Source organism: Pseudorca crassidens, chromosome 14 (assembly GCF_039906515.1).
Source record: "Pseudorca crassidens isolate mPseCra1 chromosome 14, mPseCra1.hap1, whole genome shotgun sequence".
NCBI lineage: Eukaryota > Metazoa > Chordata > Mammalia > Artiodactyla > Delphinidae > Pseudorca > Pseudorca crassidens.
Window position 1 is genome coordinate 73,216,742 of NC_090309.1, and position 14,295 is coordinate 73,231,036.

The 14,295-nt window shown below is 35.6% G+C and overlaps 1 protein-coding gene across 8 annotated transcripts in view; it reads right to left on the minus strand.

Annotated features, from left to right (window-relative positions):
- NCOA1 (nuclear receptor coactivator 1) overlaps positions 1-14,295 on the minus strand; it is a 254,204-nt gene that overhangs the window by 95,744 nt on the left and 144,165 nt on the right. For all 8 annotated transcript variants that reach the window (XM_067703564.1, XM_067703565.1, XM_067703560.1 and 5 more), the window contains 2 exons: positions 7,993-8,098; positions 4,983-5,149 (listed from right to left, as the gene is read on the minus strand). In XM_067703564.1, coding sequence (XP_067559665.1) covers positions 4,983-5,149; positions 7,993-8,081 — 256 coding nt within the window. In that variant the 5' untranslated portion in view covers positions 8,082-8,098. The remainder of the gene's footprint in view (positions 1-4,982; positions 5,150-7,992; positions 8,099-14,295) is intronic.

The following is a 14,295-nucleotide window of genomic DNA, read 5'->3' on the forward strand; positions in this document are numbered from 1 at the left end:
AAGTTTCCAATCTGTCAGACTAATTAGCTCACCAAAAAGCAAATACAGTATTACTGAATATAGAGATTCATTTTTTTCACTTTAAAATATGAAATATTTCAAATATTCCAAAAAATACAGAAAGTGGCATAGCATACAGTCACACAGCCACCATTCATTTTTCACAGATGTTAACATTATTTGCTTCAGGTCTTTCCTTTTTAAATAAATAAAATGCTACAAATAGAGCTACAGCTCTACCACTATTCCTCCTCTGTCCGTTTTCAGAAGTAACCAGTGTTCTGAGGTCAGCATAAACATTTCTAAGCATGTTTTTATACTTCAACTACATATGCATGATTTTTACAAATATATTATTGTTTTGTGTTTTAATGTTTACATAAAAATATATAGACTTTTTCAACTTTTTCCACTCAACATTATGTTTGAGATTTAACTATACTGATACATATAAATTTCATACGCTCACTTGAACTGCTGTATAGTATATGAATAACCCACAGTTGATTTCCTAGTCCCCTATTGGTAGACCTTTTGACTTCTTACAATGCTGTAATAAACTATTTTCAGTATTTCCTCTTTTGCACATTTGTGACAGTTTCTTTAGGGTAAATATTAGAAGTGAAATTGCTGGATCACAGGGTCTGTGTATTTTCAACATTACTAAGTTTGACAAATTACTCTCTATGTACCACCAGTAACATACAAGGGTTATTGTTTTTCTGTATGCTGACACTTGATATCATCACAGCTTTTAATTTTTGCGAACCTAATGGGTGTAAAATGTTATCTCATATAGTGTTTATAATAATAGCTTTACTGAGCTACAATTCACACAGCATACCATTCATGGATTTAAAACATACAATTCAGTGGTTTTTAGTGTATTCACAGAGTTGTGCAGCCACCATCACAATAAATTTTAGAACAATTTCATCAACCCCAAAAGAAACCCCATACCCTTTAGCAGTCATTCCTCATTTTCCCAACACTCCCAAGCCCAAGGCAACCACCAATCTACTTTCTGTCTCTATAGATTTGCCTATTTTTGACATTTTATATAAATGGAATTATATAATATGTGGTCCTTTGTGACTGGCTTCTTTTGCTTAGTGTAATGTTTTGAAGATTCATCTATGTTGAAGCATTTATCAGTACTTCACTATTTTTTATTGCTAAATAATATTCCAGTGTATAGGTATACCTCATTTTATTTACCCATTGATCAGCTGATATACTGTTTGCTTCCACTTATTGGCTATTTATGAATAATGCTGTTATGAACATTTGTGTACAAGTTTTCATTTCTCTTGGGTATATACCTGCAAGTGGACTTGCTGGGCCACATGATAACTTTATCTTTAATATTCTGAGAAACTACTGGGCTGTTTTCCAAAGTGGATGCAGAATTTTACACTCTCACCAGCACTGTATGAGGGTTTCAGTTTCTCCCATCCTTACTAACACTTGTTACTGTCTGTCTTTTTGACTGTAGCCACCCTAGCAAGTGTAAAGTGGTCTCTCATTGTGGTTTTGATTTGTATTTTTCTGATGGCTAGTAATATTGAGTATGTTTTTCATGTGTTTATTGGTCATTTGTGTATTTTCCTTAGAGAAATGTCTACCCAGAGCCTTTGCCCATTAATTAACTGGGTTATTTATTTTTTAATTATTATGGTATAGGAGTTTCTCATTTAGTTCTAAGATGTACTTCCTTCATCATTTCATGTGTTTCTAACATTAAGACAGGTTTTGTTTCTTAAACAGTTCCAAAATACATAAACCATCAAGTCCAAGTACATTAAGTAACTATGCATGATAAGCACAACAAACAAAATTTTAGGCAAAACCCAAGGCAGGAGTGGCTATATGACTGGCCTAAGGCATGTGAACAGATGAGACATGCAAGGACAGAGTCTTGTCCTTAAAGGGACAGAAGCATGCCTTCCTGTTTTCTTCTTTCCCTTTCCTGTCATCAGGAACACGTACAGGTGAGCCATGTTTGACCACATGGGTAAGGGCAATACCCTAGGAATGGCACAGGAAAACAGATGGAAGGAATCTGAGCCTCTGACACATGCCTAGACTACCTTGTTAAAGCCACTGTATTTTGGGTCTCTTGCTACAGTAGCCTTGTCTGTATCCTAACTAATACATTCCGTATTTCTCAACAACATGCTTATTTGCTATATCCTGACTGTGCCCATGTTAGACATAATCTATTAACATGCCATCATAAAAGGTAAGAATTTAACTTACTTACATCAACCATCTAGACACACATACATATCCCCTCTTCCCATACTCCCAGTAGAGTTACAATAATTTTTAGAGCAGTCAGTATTTAGTATCTATGTTACTATGGCCATATAAATATAGTCCACAAATGAGTCAAGGTATGTGCTATAATTTACAATTCTCATATTTCATGTTTTAGTTTTTCTGTGAAGTTTGATTCATCTCTAAACTCTCCTCCAGACTAAAAAATTCCTCTCAATTTGGTCAGTCATCATATACTCTATGTGTTCCATTTTTTTCCCCATAGAAATATTCCTCCTAGAGTTCTCTATCCACCTGCTCCAGTTGGGACTGGCTACTTCTTTACTCTGCTGCTCAACTGTAACCCTGGGTCTCCTTCTACCTTTCTTTTGTTAAGATTCCATGGTTTCCCTGGGCTAAGATCCTATGCCTTTCTTTCTTGGTTTACTACCTTGGTCTTGATAGATATTTCTGGAAAAAAGTACACAGGAGATAACATTCTTGAGGCTTCAGATGTCTGAAAATGTCTTTATTTTGCACTCATATTTCATTTGGATGAACACAGAATTCTAGGTCCAGGATACTCATTTTCAGTGTTCCTATTTGGAAATCCGCACCCTCCTGAAAGTAATCTAGTATGTGTCTGTTTTTTCCTCTCTCTTGTTTTTTCTTTCTGGTGTCTAGAAATTGTGCATTGGTGTGAGGTTTTTTTCTTTCTTTTTTATTCATTGTGCTGTGCACTACATGTGTGCTTTCCATCTGGAAACCCATATCCCCTAATTCTGAGAACTTTTTGGTTTTTGTTTCTTTGCATTATTTCTTATAATTTTGGTCTGGTTTTTTTTTTTTTTTCTGGGACTAATGATGTGTTACACCTCCTGAACTAATCCTATACATTTCTATCTTTCTCTTGTTTTCCTTTGCTTGTCTTTTTTATTTTACTTTCTATGGGATTTCTTCAAATTATCTTTCAACGCTATATCTTTTTATTCAACAAATATTCATTGAAAGTCTACTATGTACCCAGGAACTGCTACAGGTATTAAGGATACAATGGTGAACAAAGAAAAATCCTTGCCCTCATGAAGCTCTAGTGGGGGTAGGCAGGCAATAAACAAATAAAATGTGTAATATGTTAGATGTAAAAAATACTGTGGGGAAAATAAATCAAGGAAGATGTAGAGAGGTGTGTGTGTGTGTGTGTGTGTGTGTGTGTGTGTGTATGTGTGTGTATTAGATAGGTTAGTGAGGGACAAGTTCATTGAGAAAAAATATTTGAACCAACACATAAAAGGGATGCAGGAGTGAGCCTTGTGTATATCCAGGGAAGAGAATTCCAGACAGAGAGAACAGCAAGTGCAAATACCTGAGGCATAGTGTTCCTGGAATGCTTGGGGCAGAGAGTATGAGAAGATAAGGTAATACGGTAAAGTTTTTTTCAGCTATCCTGATTTTAAGTTCCAATGTTTCGTTTTATAGCATCTTATTCTTGTTTCATAGATGAAATATCCTCCTTTTTGTCTCTGAGGGACTGTTTGATGGCTTTACATTTTCTTTTGCTCCCTGCATTGTCTCTGCTTCCTCTGAGTTCCCTTTATTCTGTTCCTTTGCTTGATTTATTCTCTTTTATAAAAAGACTTTCTTCAAATATCTGGATTTTTATTCATATTAAAGAGTGAGGTACTAAAATCCTGACTGGCAGATGTGTGAAGTGTGGGGACAGAGCAAGGAGCTGATTTTTTCACTTGGGGGATCAATTCCAACTGTCAGTGTCTGTGTGTCTTTCCCTTTGGACTGCTCAATTGCCCCAGAGGAATCCTCCCATTTTCAGCTGAGGGAGTATGAGCCAGGCTGTCAGAGTTTCCAGATTGAGTAAGGAAGGTACCATACAGCCTCTTGTTGGCTATCCCCTCTGCAGACCTACAATACCAGTTTTTCCTGTCTGCTAAATCAGTTGTCACTAGACTATCTACTCCTAAAATCTTAAAAGCCTATCACCTCAACCATTTAAAACATACTATTTGTTCATAGTCTTTTTACATTGCTGCTATTAATCTGAAGTTCTTTGGGGTCTATTCCTTCTGTTTGTTATTTGTGTTCTTACTCACTGTGGATTATTTCCTCCTATGTTATATAAGTTTATAGCACAAAATCTCCCTCAGAAGCACTTTTTCTTTGGGAACCTGACAGGGCGAGGTGTGGTTATGTTCCTTCAAAGTGCTTTGCCTTTGTTTCTGGTAGGCAACCCAGGAGTTGTGTGGTGTTGGGTCCCCAGTAAATATGAATAGTATAAATATGAACCATAAAAATAAATCAGGGTTTTCTCAGAGAAGGCTGTTTCCCCCACCCAGAGCCCAGGCAGAGACAAACTTATAACTCAGATGGAGGGACTTTCCTACCTCTAAGTTGCTGTCTTTCAACCCTATGCCAGAGCCTCAGGTCTGATACCACAACTTGTATCTCCTGACTTAATCCCCTATGATACTGGGTCTCATAACCTTTCAAGGCAACCAGTTCTCAAGATAACTTAATAAGCCACTTTGTTGTAAAAGAAGGGTCTCAGATTCACATTCTAAAATAAATAGCATCTAAACAAAAATGTTCCTTTAATAAGATTACAAAATTGAATGCAATTTCTTAATGAAAAAAAATAAAATCACATATTGTAAATGTCTTAATAACAAAGCACACAGTCACAGGGGTTTTTTTGTTCATTTTTTTACCTTGTTCCATTCTCTTCATTAGCTGTATCTGATCGACTGTCTTCTTCAATATCTTGCATTTGTCTGGTTTTACACTCAAGCTGTCAATGTCACTGATGTTGGCAGACAATAACTCGGCTAGCTCTTCTAAATATTTATTTTCTTGCTCCCTGCGCCTCTTTTCAGTGCTGTTACACAAAGGAAATCCAGTTACTGTACTTTCTACCACCATATTTCCTTCTCTGATCATGTATTTAATATTTATATATTTACAGAGATTCCTGTTTTTATCCAGAATATAAAACCAGATTTAGAAAACAATTTAAAATTGTATCTAAAAAACAAATATTACAAAATACCAAGGTGCAGAAAACAATTCTAGCTAAAAAGCATAAAGAGAATGACTGCCATCACAGACGTATTCCCTCAGTGACGTATATACATTGAATATTTCAAATGAATACTAGATATCAAAAAGAAGCAGACAGTACATATACTAGTTGCATTTGAAATTATTGGATGTTCCAAATAATAATTCCTTAAAATAGAAACTTTGAATTTTCAAATAAGTTTGTTGTAAATTAAGCAGGCATACTACACCAGAGTTCAAATAAATTATAATTAGAAATCTGATAAAGTCTTGATTCTTATAATGTACTTAAAATTATAACCCCACACCCATCAGATTGGCAAAACGTTGAAGTGTGGAGACAAGAAAAAAGGAACTCTCAATGCTTATCATTTAAAGAACAATGTGATAATTACCCAGTTAACATAAAAATGTACACAGATCCTAAAGAAACTCTTATGTATAAAACAGGAGGTGTGTACGAGGATGTTCATGTTCACTGTAGTGCTGGCTGCAAGAATGAAAATTTGTAACAAAATGGCTGTTTACCCATAGGGAATGTCTATCTGTAGGGAAACAGATTTCTCAAATACGGTATATTCGTGTAATACAATATTTATCAAAAGTTAACAGAACTGAACAAATCTAGTTATCTTTATGTCTAAAGATCCATGCTGAAAAGTATACTGTAGAAAAATACACATAGTATTATGTAATATATAAATTTAATAAACATTCTCTATTGTTCACAGATACTTATATATGCATAATCATTAAAAACAGATTGAAAGAATTAGAGACAAATCAATTTTGTCATTAATCATCTTACTACTTTTATTTAAACAAAACTGCAAATACGTGGTTTATATGTGGTGGGTATACATCGTTTCCTAGTCTCTATTCTTTTATAGGTTAAAAAATTTTCCCCAAATAAAAATTTAAAGTAAAATACAATAGTTTTATCTATTTATTCTTAAATTAAGAAGGACTGACATATATAGAAATAGACAAGAACATTAACTCTGACAACACAAACTGAATTGCATCTTGATATCAGCATTCCTCCTAGCTTCTGGACACTTACCTATGATTATGAGTACTTAGGTTATCATCGCTCAGTAACAGTTTTCTGAACTGATTAAGAGAAGTAGTCACTTTTCTTTCCCCAACCTGAAGCCCTGGCACTCTCCTGTAAAAATTCTTTCTTTGTCCCCCCATGAGAAAAAGCATGTAATCCAATGACAGAAGAGTCTTCTGCCGTTTTATGCGCTACATCAATGATTATCAGCTGGGGGCCATATTGCTTTCCCTGTCCCCAGGGATATTTGACAATGTCTGGAGCCATTTTTGGTTATCACAACTGGTAGGACATTTTGGTTATCATAACTGATATAAAGATGCTATTTGGCATCTAGTGTGTAGAAGCCAGGGATCCTACCAAACATCCTACAATATACAGGATAGCTTCCCACAGCACAGTATTATCTTGCCCACAATGTCAACAGTGTGGAGGCTGAGAAACCTTGCTCCAGATCCTTGAAGGTGAATGGAATAAAATCCCGACTCTTCTCTCAGGTAGGAAAGCTGCTGTTTTGATCTGATTGAGGTTCCTTCTCTATCTGGCATTTATTAGAGTCTCCTTAGCAATAATTCTCTTGCCTATTTGATGACCACATTCCTTATTAACACACAAATATTTAATTCCACAAATATTCATTCTTTAAAGTCCTGATATCAATAATTTTTTTCTTTGTTCCACTAATACCATAATATATTGAAATAGCAGTTAAAGATGTACAATGGATTCATTTATTCATTTGACAAATATTTTCTGTGTCCTTACTATATATAAGTTACACATTGTGCTAGGAACTAGGGATAAAATGGTGAGTAAGGACAAAGTTCTTACCAAACGGCAGCTTAGCCTGTAGTAGGGAAGCCAGGGAACTCATGAAATAAGCACACAAACTAATAAAAACCTGAAATTACAGATTATAGCTATAAAAATACATATGAAATAGATACAAATAGGGGAGATTTGACCTAATAGTTAATGGAAGGAAGAGAAGGCTCCTTTTAAGAAAGTAATGACTAGGGCTTCCCTGGTGGCACAGTGGTTAAGAATCCCCTGCCAATGCAGGGGACAAGGGCTCGAGCCCCGGTCCAGGAAGATCCCACATGCCACGGAGCAACTAAGCCCGTGAGCCACATCTACTGAGCCTGCGCTCTAGAGCCCGCGAGCCACAACTACTGAGCCCGCGTGCTACAACTACTGAAGCCTGTGCACCTAGAGCCCATGCTCTGCAACAAGGGAAGCCACCACAATGAGAAGCCTGCGCACCTCAACAAAGAGTAGCCCCCACTCACTACAACTAGACAGAGCCTGCATGCAGCAATAAAGACCCAATGCAGCCCAAAATAAATAAATTTAAAAAAAAAGAAAGTAATGACTAAACTGGTATTTGGAGAATGCATAGGTGTTGACTACAGGAAATCTAGAGGGAGCAAGCTGGATGAGGGAGCAGCATGTGTAAAGGCCCTGGGGAAGGAAGAGAACATGGTAAGTATGAGGGACTCAGAGAAGGCTGGTAAACTTGGAGTAGATGAAGCAAAAGCTCTGAAGTGACTTAAAATGATAAAGCAGCTCTGCCAGAAACAGACTAAGAAAAAGAGTGTTCCTACCTTGATGCCAGTGTGTCACATGGCGATCCTTTTCTCTTATGTGAGTCTGGGTTAGCAGGGTCAGATGAACTGTCCCCAAGGCCACTCATGTTGAAAAACTTCACACCTAAAAAGGAAGGAAAACAATAAGAAATCTACCCTAATGAACTTTCCAACTCTATGGGAATAGGAAGCTCCCTTGTGTTAGAATATATCTAAATACTGTGGTTTCTCAATGAATAATTACAGCCATCATAAAAGCATCCACATTTATATAAAAGCACAGGAATCATCAGCTATTTAGTGTTTCTACACTTTCTTTTCTATACCTGTAAAATAAAATTAGTCATCCTTCATAAAATCATAGAGATCAATTAGGATGAAAATATTGTTAGAATAATTAAATAGACAATGACATTTTTTAAAAGAGAAAAACCCACTTCATATGTAAATGTAAAAACTGTGTAACTGAGAGTCAGATAGATTCTTTTTTATATTTATTTATTTTAGATTATTTTGAAAAGGACTTAAAACAACTTTTACTCATAAGGTTTGGGATTTTATGTTGATAGGAAAAGAAATAATACATATATGATTAAAATTAAAGCGATGAACTAGATTTGGATTTTGTATTGTACTTACCAACTTTGAATTCCATACTCCTAACCTTTTGCTTATGCAGTGAGGCGACAAAGATCAAATGTTTAGTCTACGTTAGGATCTTGTTATAGATGCCAGAGAACACAAAGTCATTTCCCGTAGCATGCCAGCCAGGTCTCTCTCTTACATGTTGTGCCAGTCAGTGGCTGTGCTTAAAGATCCCTCCTGATCTATCCCTATCAACCACTATTCTCTGCAGAATCTCTAACGAAACTTGGAAGCTTATCTCTGGCCTTAGACTCATCACCATCACTTAGATTTTACTAATGTCAAACAACACACCTCTCATTCTCTTCCATTCCATCTACCCTTGTAAAAGGAGAGGAAATTCTTGTTAAATGGGAAAAACCTTTAACTTTTCCTTAAATTCTAAAATGATTGAATAAATACAGTGCTGCACGTTAGCAGCCATGCTTGTAAAGTTGAGATCCATAAGAATTTCTCACATGACTTTAATTAATATGTTGAAATAGATCCTTTTTCTCTAGTCCTAAAACTTCCTCTGTCTCCAGCTCTTTCTCAGTACCAAAGATTGTCATATCCCCTTTTCAATATAAAAATAATACCTAGAACTCTAATCATGACTTTATTATTCCATGTAACCAAAAAAGCACATTTCTAATTTCTCCATATTAGACGTGCAGGTCATGAAAATTTCCAACTCCTAGGATCGCAATTATTTTTTACTCTTCTCTTTTGCTCCTCATTTTGTATCAGAATCCACGTCCTGTCAATTCTTCATTAACAGGAGATCTTACAGTGTCCCCTCCTTCTTCATTCTCAGATACAGTTATGATCCTTATTTGGAAGCAAATACCTCATTCTAGATTCCTGCAAGATCCTTCTACCTTGTTTCTCAATTCCAGTCACTCTCACTTCTAATGTGTCCTATAAACAGCAGCAAAACCACTCCTGCTCAAATGGCATTTTCAAGATATCACTTCCCTGATAAGGAATCAGCTTGATTCCCCTACTGCAGCATGGTGGTTAAAAGCATGGGCATTAGGGTCAGAAAGGCCCTGCTTAATCATTACCTGCCTGTTCCTGGGCAAAGTGCTTAATCTCCTTAAATCTCCTATTTCTTCATCTGTAACATAAGGATAATAACTATACTTACCTACCTTTAGATTTGTTGTGAGGACTGAATGAACAGTCATGTAAAGAGTGCACTGTAGGTTCCTAGAGAATGTTGGTTATTGTTATTATCTCCCCTTTAGACTAAGAGCTCCATGAGGGGAGTAGTGTTCACTCAGTGGATAACTCATCCCGTACTTCCTCATTGATAAATACAATGGACACTTTTCATTCCTTCACTCATTAATGCTCAATAAGTGCTAACTTATTACTATTATTTTATTGGACTGCTTGAAGCAGCATCTGAACTGTTTCCTTCTGAAAATATTGTCATCCATTGACTTCTGTGATCCTATGCTTCCTTCATTTACTTAACAAATAAATCAAGCATCTATCATGTCTCAGGCACTGTGATAGGAGCTGAGCAAAATCACGGGCCGCAAAATAGAGGTCCCTGCCCTCACGGAGTGGGAGACATAAACAAATAAAACACAAAATTAATATGTAATTTTCTTATAGTGATAAAATCATAAAGGAAAAGAGTAGGGTTCATAGAGAAAAACAATAGAGGAGACCTAATTTTAATTGGGCGATCAACTGAGGCTTCTCTGAAGAAGTGACGTTTAAGCCACAGCCTGAGAGATTAGTAGAATTAGTGTGGTTTTCTACTTTCCTGATTCTCAGTACTTTTTGCCCAGTTCTTCGGGGCTAGATTTCCTCATGGTTCTAATGTCCTACGCCTCCTTTCCCCTCATACTATACATTATTCTGCAGTGATATCACTCACTCAACATGGTTTCAAAGAAAAAAAATCTCTAAACCAATTACCCTGAATCTCCATCTCTAGCCAGATCTCCTGGGTCTCAGACACATAACCCCGCTCCTTGCCAGATAACTCTATGCAGAGGTCACATAGGCACTTCAAATTCATCTTTCCAAATGAACTTAACATCTCCTCCTCATGCAATTTTTTTTCTCTCAGTTGGTACACTGGAGTCATTCTACCCTCTTCTCTCATACCCCACATGCAAGCAAACAGTAAGATGTGTCCATTTTTATTTCCTAAATATTTCCAAAATCCACCCCTTTCTTATAATCTCCTCTCACCTGTTGCTGAACTATTAAAAACATCATAGTTTTTATGGTGGTCTCCCTGAGCCACCAAAGTAGGCTATCAAAAACATGTTTGATCATGTCAATCTCTTGCTTAAAACCCTTCCCTAAATCCTCACTGCCCAAAGGATAACATTCAACATAATATACAAAGTTTGCATCAGTTCCCATCTATTGTGTGTCCATTATAGAATTTGGTGAATGAGTGATTAAATGTTTGTCCAATCAAGTTTAGTCCAACCTATATAAACAATATATAAACAGACTATATATATTATATACTACATACAGTCCCTATATACACATATAGATTATATATGTTAATTTTAGTTTCAACACTAAGGAAAGACTTTAAAAATAAAATCCTTGATACTATCCCATCTTCGCAGCAAAGGTAAACATGAGTCAGAAACTTTAAATTGATCTCAATGTGGGTAGCCCAAGTAAACTCAGCAAAAAGTATTTATTGAGCTCCTACTATATGCCAGCTTCTGTTCTAGGTAGTGGGAGTACAACTGTGCATGAAACATTAAAAAATCACTGTCCTCATAGAGTTTCATTCTATTGTGAGGGAGAGAGAAGCAAAATTAAAAAGTAAAGTATAGAGTATATTAGAAGGTGATAAGTATTATGGAGGAAAACAAGGCAAAAACAGAGGCTTAGTTTTGTGGAAGGAGAGGGGCAGCAATTTTAAGTAAAGTAGTTAGGAAGGGCCTCACTGACAAGGTGAGACATGAGCAAAGACTTGAAGGAGGTGAGGGAGAGAGAATGACATCTGGAAGAAGAGTGCTCCTGGCAGAGGAAGGGCCATACACTTTAGCTTTACTCTGAGTGAATTAGCCAATCACTGGAGGATTAAGAACAGAAGAATGACAAGGTCTGATTTTCATTCTAAGGCTTCCTCCATGAACGATAAGCACAATCTTTCTGATCTCAGTAATTTGGCATCTAAATAAGTTTCCAGCTGCCAAATGGACATTTCCATTTGGATATCCCACGTCACCTCAAATTCAACACGTATAAAACATGATGGGTTTTTAAGTTCCAGACTTCTATTACTGACACATAAATGAGATGAACTGCACTATGGATTAATGTCATCATAGAAAAACATTTATTAAACCTCTTGTCAGGGGGAGAGGAAGGCTCTATATGACAAGGAAAATAATTACAATTTAAGGTGGACAGCCTCAATGCAAAGGTCAATATGCCAGACTTGCCACCACAACAAAAAAGATGTTGAAAGACCCGACAATGGCTTTGTTAGCATCCATTCTCAAATACAGAACTAGAAAAATCAGCTAAGTGATATATTACTATAATGAGTAAGACTGCTACTTTCTTCTCCTATGGAGAGTCATAGAAACATAAACGAGATTAACCAGATACCACAGAAGTAAAGATGCCACTTAATTTTGTTTTTACTTAGAAATAAAATATAAATATATTTCAAAGTTTATTAAAACAAAAAATGAAATTATGTGATAAATTCATAATAATAAAGAAGCATCAATGCTAAATTTTTCAACAAAAGTAGAAATAAAAGAGAGAAGAAAATGATGAACAGGAAAGAAAATGAAAGATAAGACTTTAGAGTTCGCTAAAATCCAAAAGAAGTGTTAACTAACTCCTACTTAATGCTCAGCTTTACTTAGCTGCCAGTCTTCCCTGCCTCCTAAGACATTAGGTTATACCTATCTAAGAATTTACCCATCTGAATTCTATTGGCTCTCAAAATACTGCTGGGCATATATTTCTTATGATAATACGCTATAAAATTATAATTCTCTTATTTGTCTCCTCTTCTAGATTGTGAACTCAAAAACAGTTACTAGATCTCCTCATTGTATATCCAATATGTAACATAATGTCTAAAAGATACAGAAGCTAAAATAGGTGATAAATTAAGTGATTAAGTTATTTTACTAATATGACATTTAAATTTTTTAAATAATATTTAAGATTTTTTATAATTAAATATTTTCTGGAATCTTTCATAATGTTTTGGAATTCTTTTCTATAATTGAGAAATTGAGCTTTCTTGAAATCCTTGTTCTCCTGTTTTCAATGGAAAAAAAAAAAAAAACAACCACCTTCTTGGTCTAGAAATTTGAGAACATCTCTTCTAATTCTGAAAAGGTTAAGATCTATTTTGGAGAAACCTCCTACTATATTTCACAGTACGATAGAGACACAAAAATATGTTGCATTTACACAACTGTAAACATAAGCAATACAATCTCACAGTTTGGATAATTTTGAGCAACAAATAAATCTGGATTTCAAATGAGATTCCCCAGACTATGCTAAGTCAGACTACTGGCTGGAGACTGACATCTGCTAAATTTATCTGAAATTCTGGGGTTGAGGAGACATCAGACAACAATTCAACAGCAATTCAATATCTGGCTTACCAAAATAAGAGCCAATAGTAAGAAGCTATGAGAAAGTCACCAACAATTTGCTGATGATATGATTCTGGTATTACCTGCTTTCCATTTACAAAACACAATAAACAGATAGTGGAATGCAAAACCTATGATGAGTGAAAACTTTTACAGCTATTCTATTTGTGGAATGGCTTTATATTTGGCAGTAAGGGAACTTAAACAAGGTTCATTAAGAAAAGAAATGTTGGTTTCAGGAAGCCAATTTACATATCACCTTTAAAAAAAAGAGGTTAGGTTTCTAAGTAAAAGTATGCTGTTGATTTAAAAAGAGTTGCTAAGTTATACACAATCTCATGCACTCTCTAGAGAGCAGTTTTTGGAACTAGAAACCACATCTACCTCTGTTCAAATGGACCAGACTAAACCAAATAGGTTGGGCTGAAGAAATAGGTCAGTGCTTTATATTTCAGTTGAATTATAGATTTCTACATAAGAAATTTGTCACTCACCTCCCAGATTTAGCTGAGGACTGCATCATTTGAAAAATAAGTAACAATTAGTTAATAAACAACTCTAATAATATACTTGAAAATGCTAGCAAGCAATTAGCACAGAGAAGCACAGACGTGAGAGGGACACTCTGAGAGTTAAACCTCCCCAAGTTGATAATATCACACAGGAAAAATCGTGACAAATAAAGAGCTCCTGCACTGGGTAACTGCCATAAAGGATGTTTCTCAGACTGGAGTCCGACACCTAGCGTTCTCTAAAAAAAAGTTTTCAATTTTGTCTTTTCACTTCAGTGACAGTTGAATTCTTTCTCATGTGATAAGAAAGGATGGGGACTTTCGGATTTCTATTGCCCTTTTTATGGTTAAATAATTTCCCATTGTTTGGATATACCACATTTTGTTTATGTATTCATCAAATGATGGCCACTTAGGTTTCCCATTACTGGGGCTATTTAACAACAATGCTGCTATGAACATTTATGTGCAAATTTTTGTGTGAACCTGTTTTCAATTCTCTTGGGTACGAAACTACTAGGTCATATTGTAACTCTCTAAATTTTTGAGGAATTGCCAAA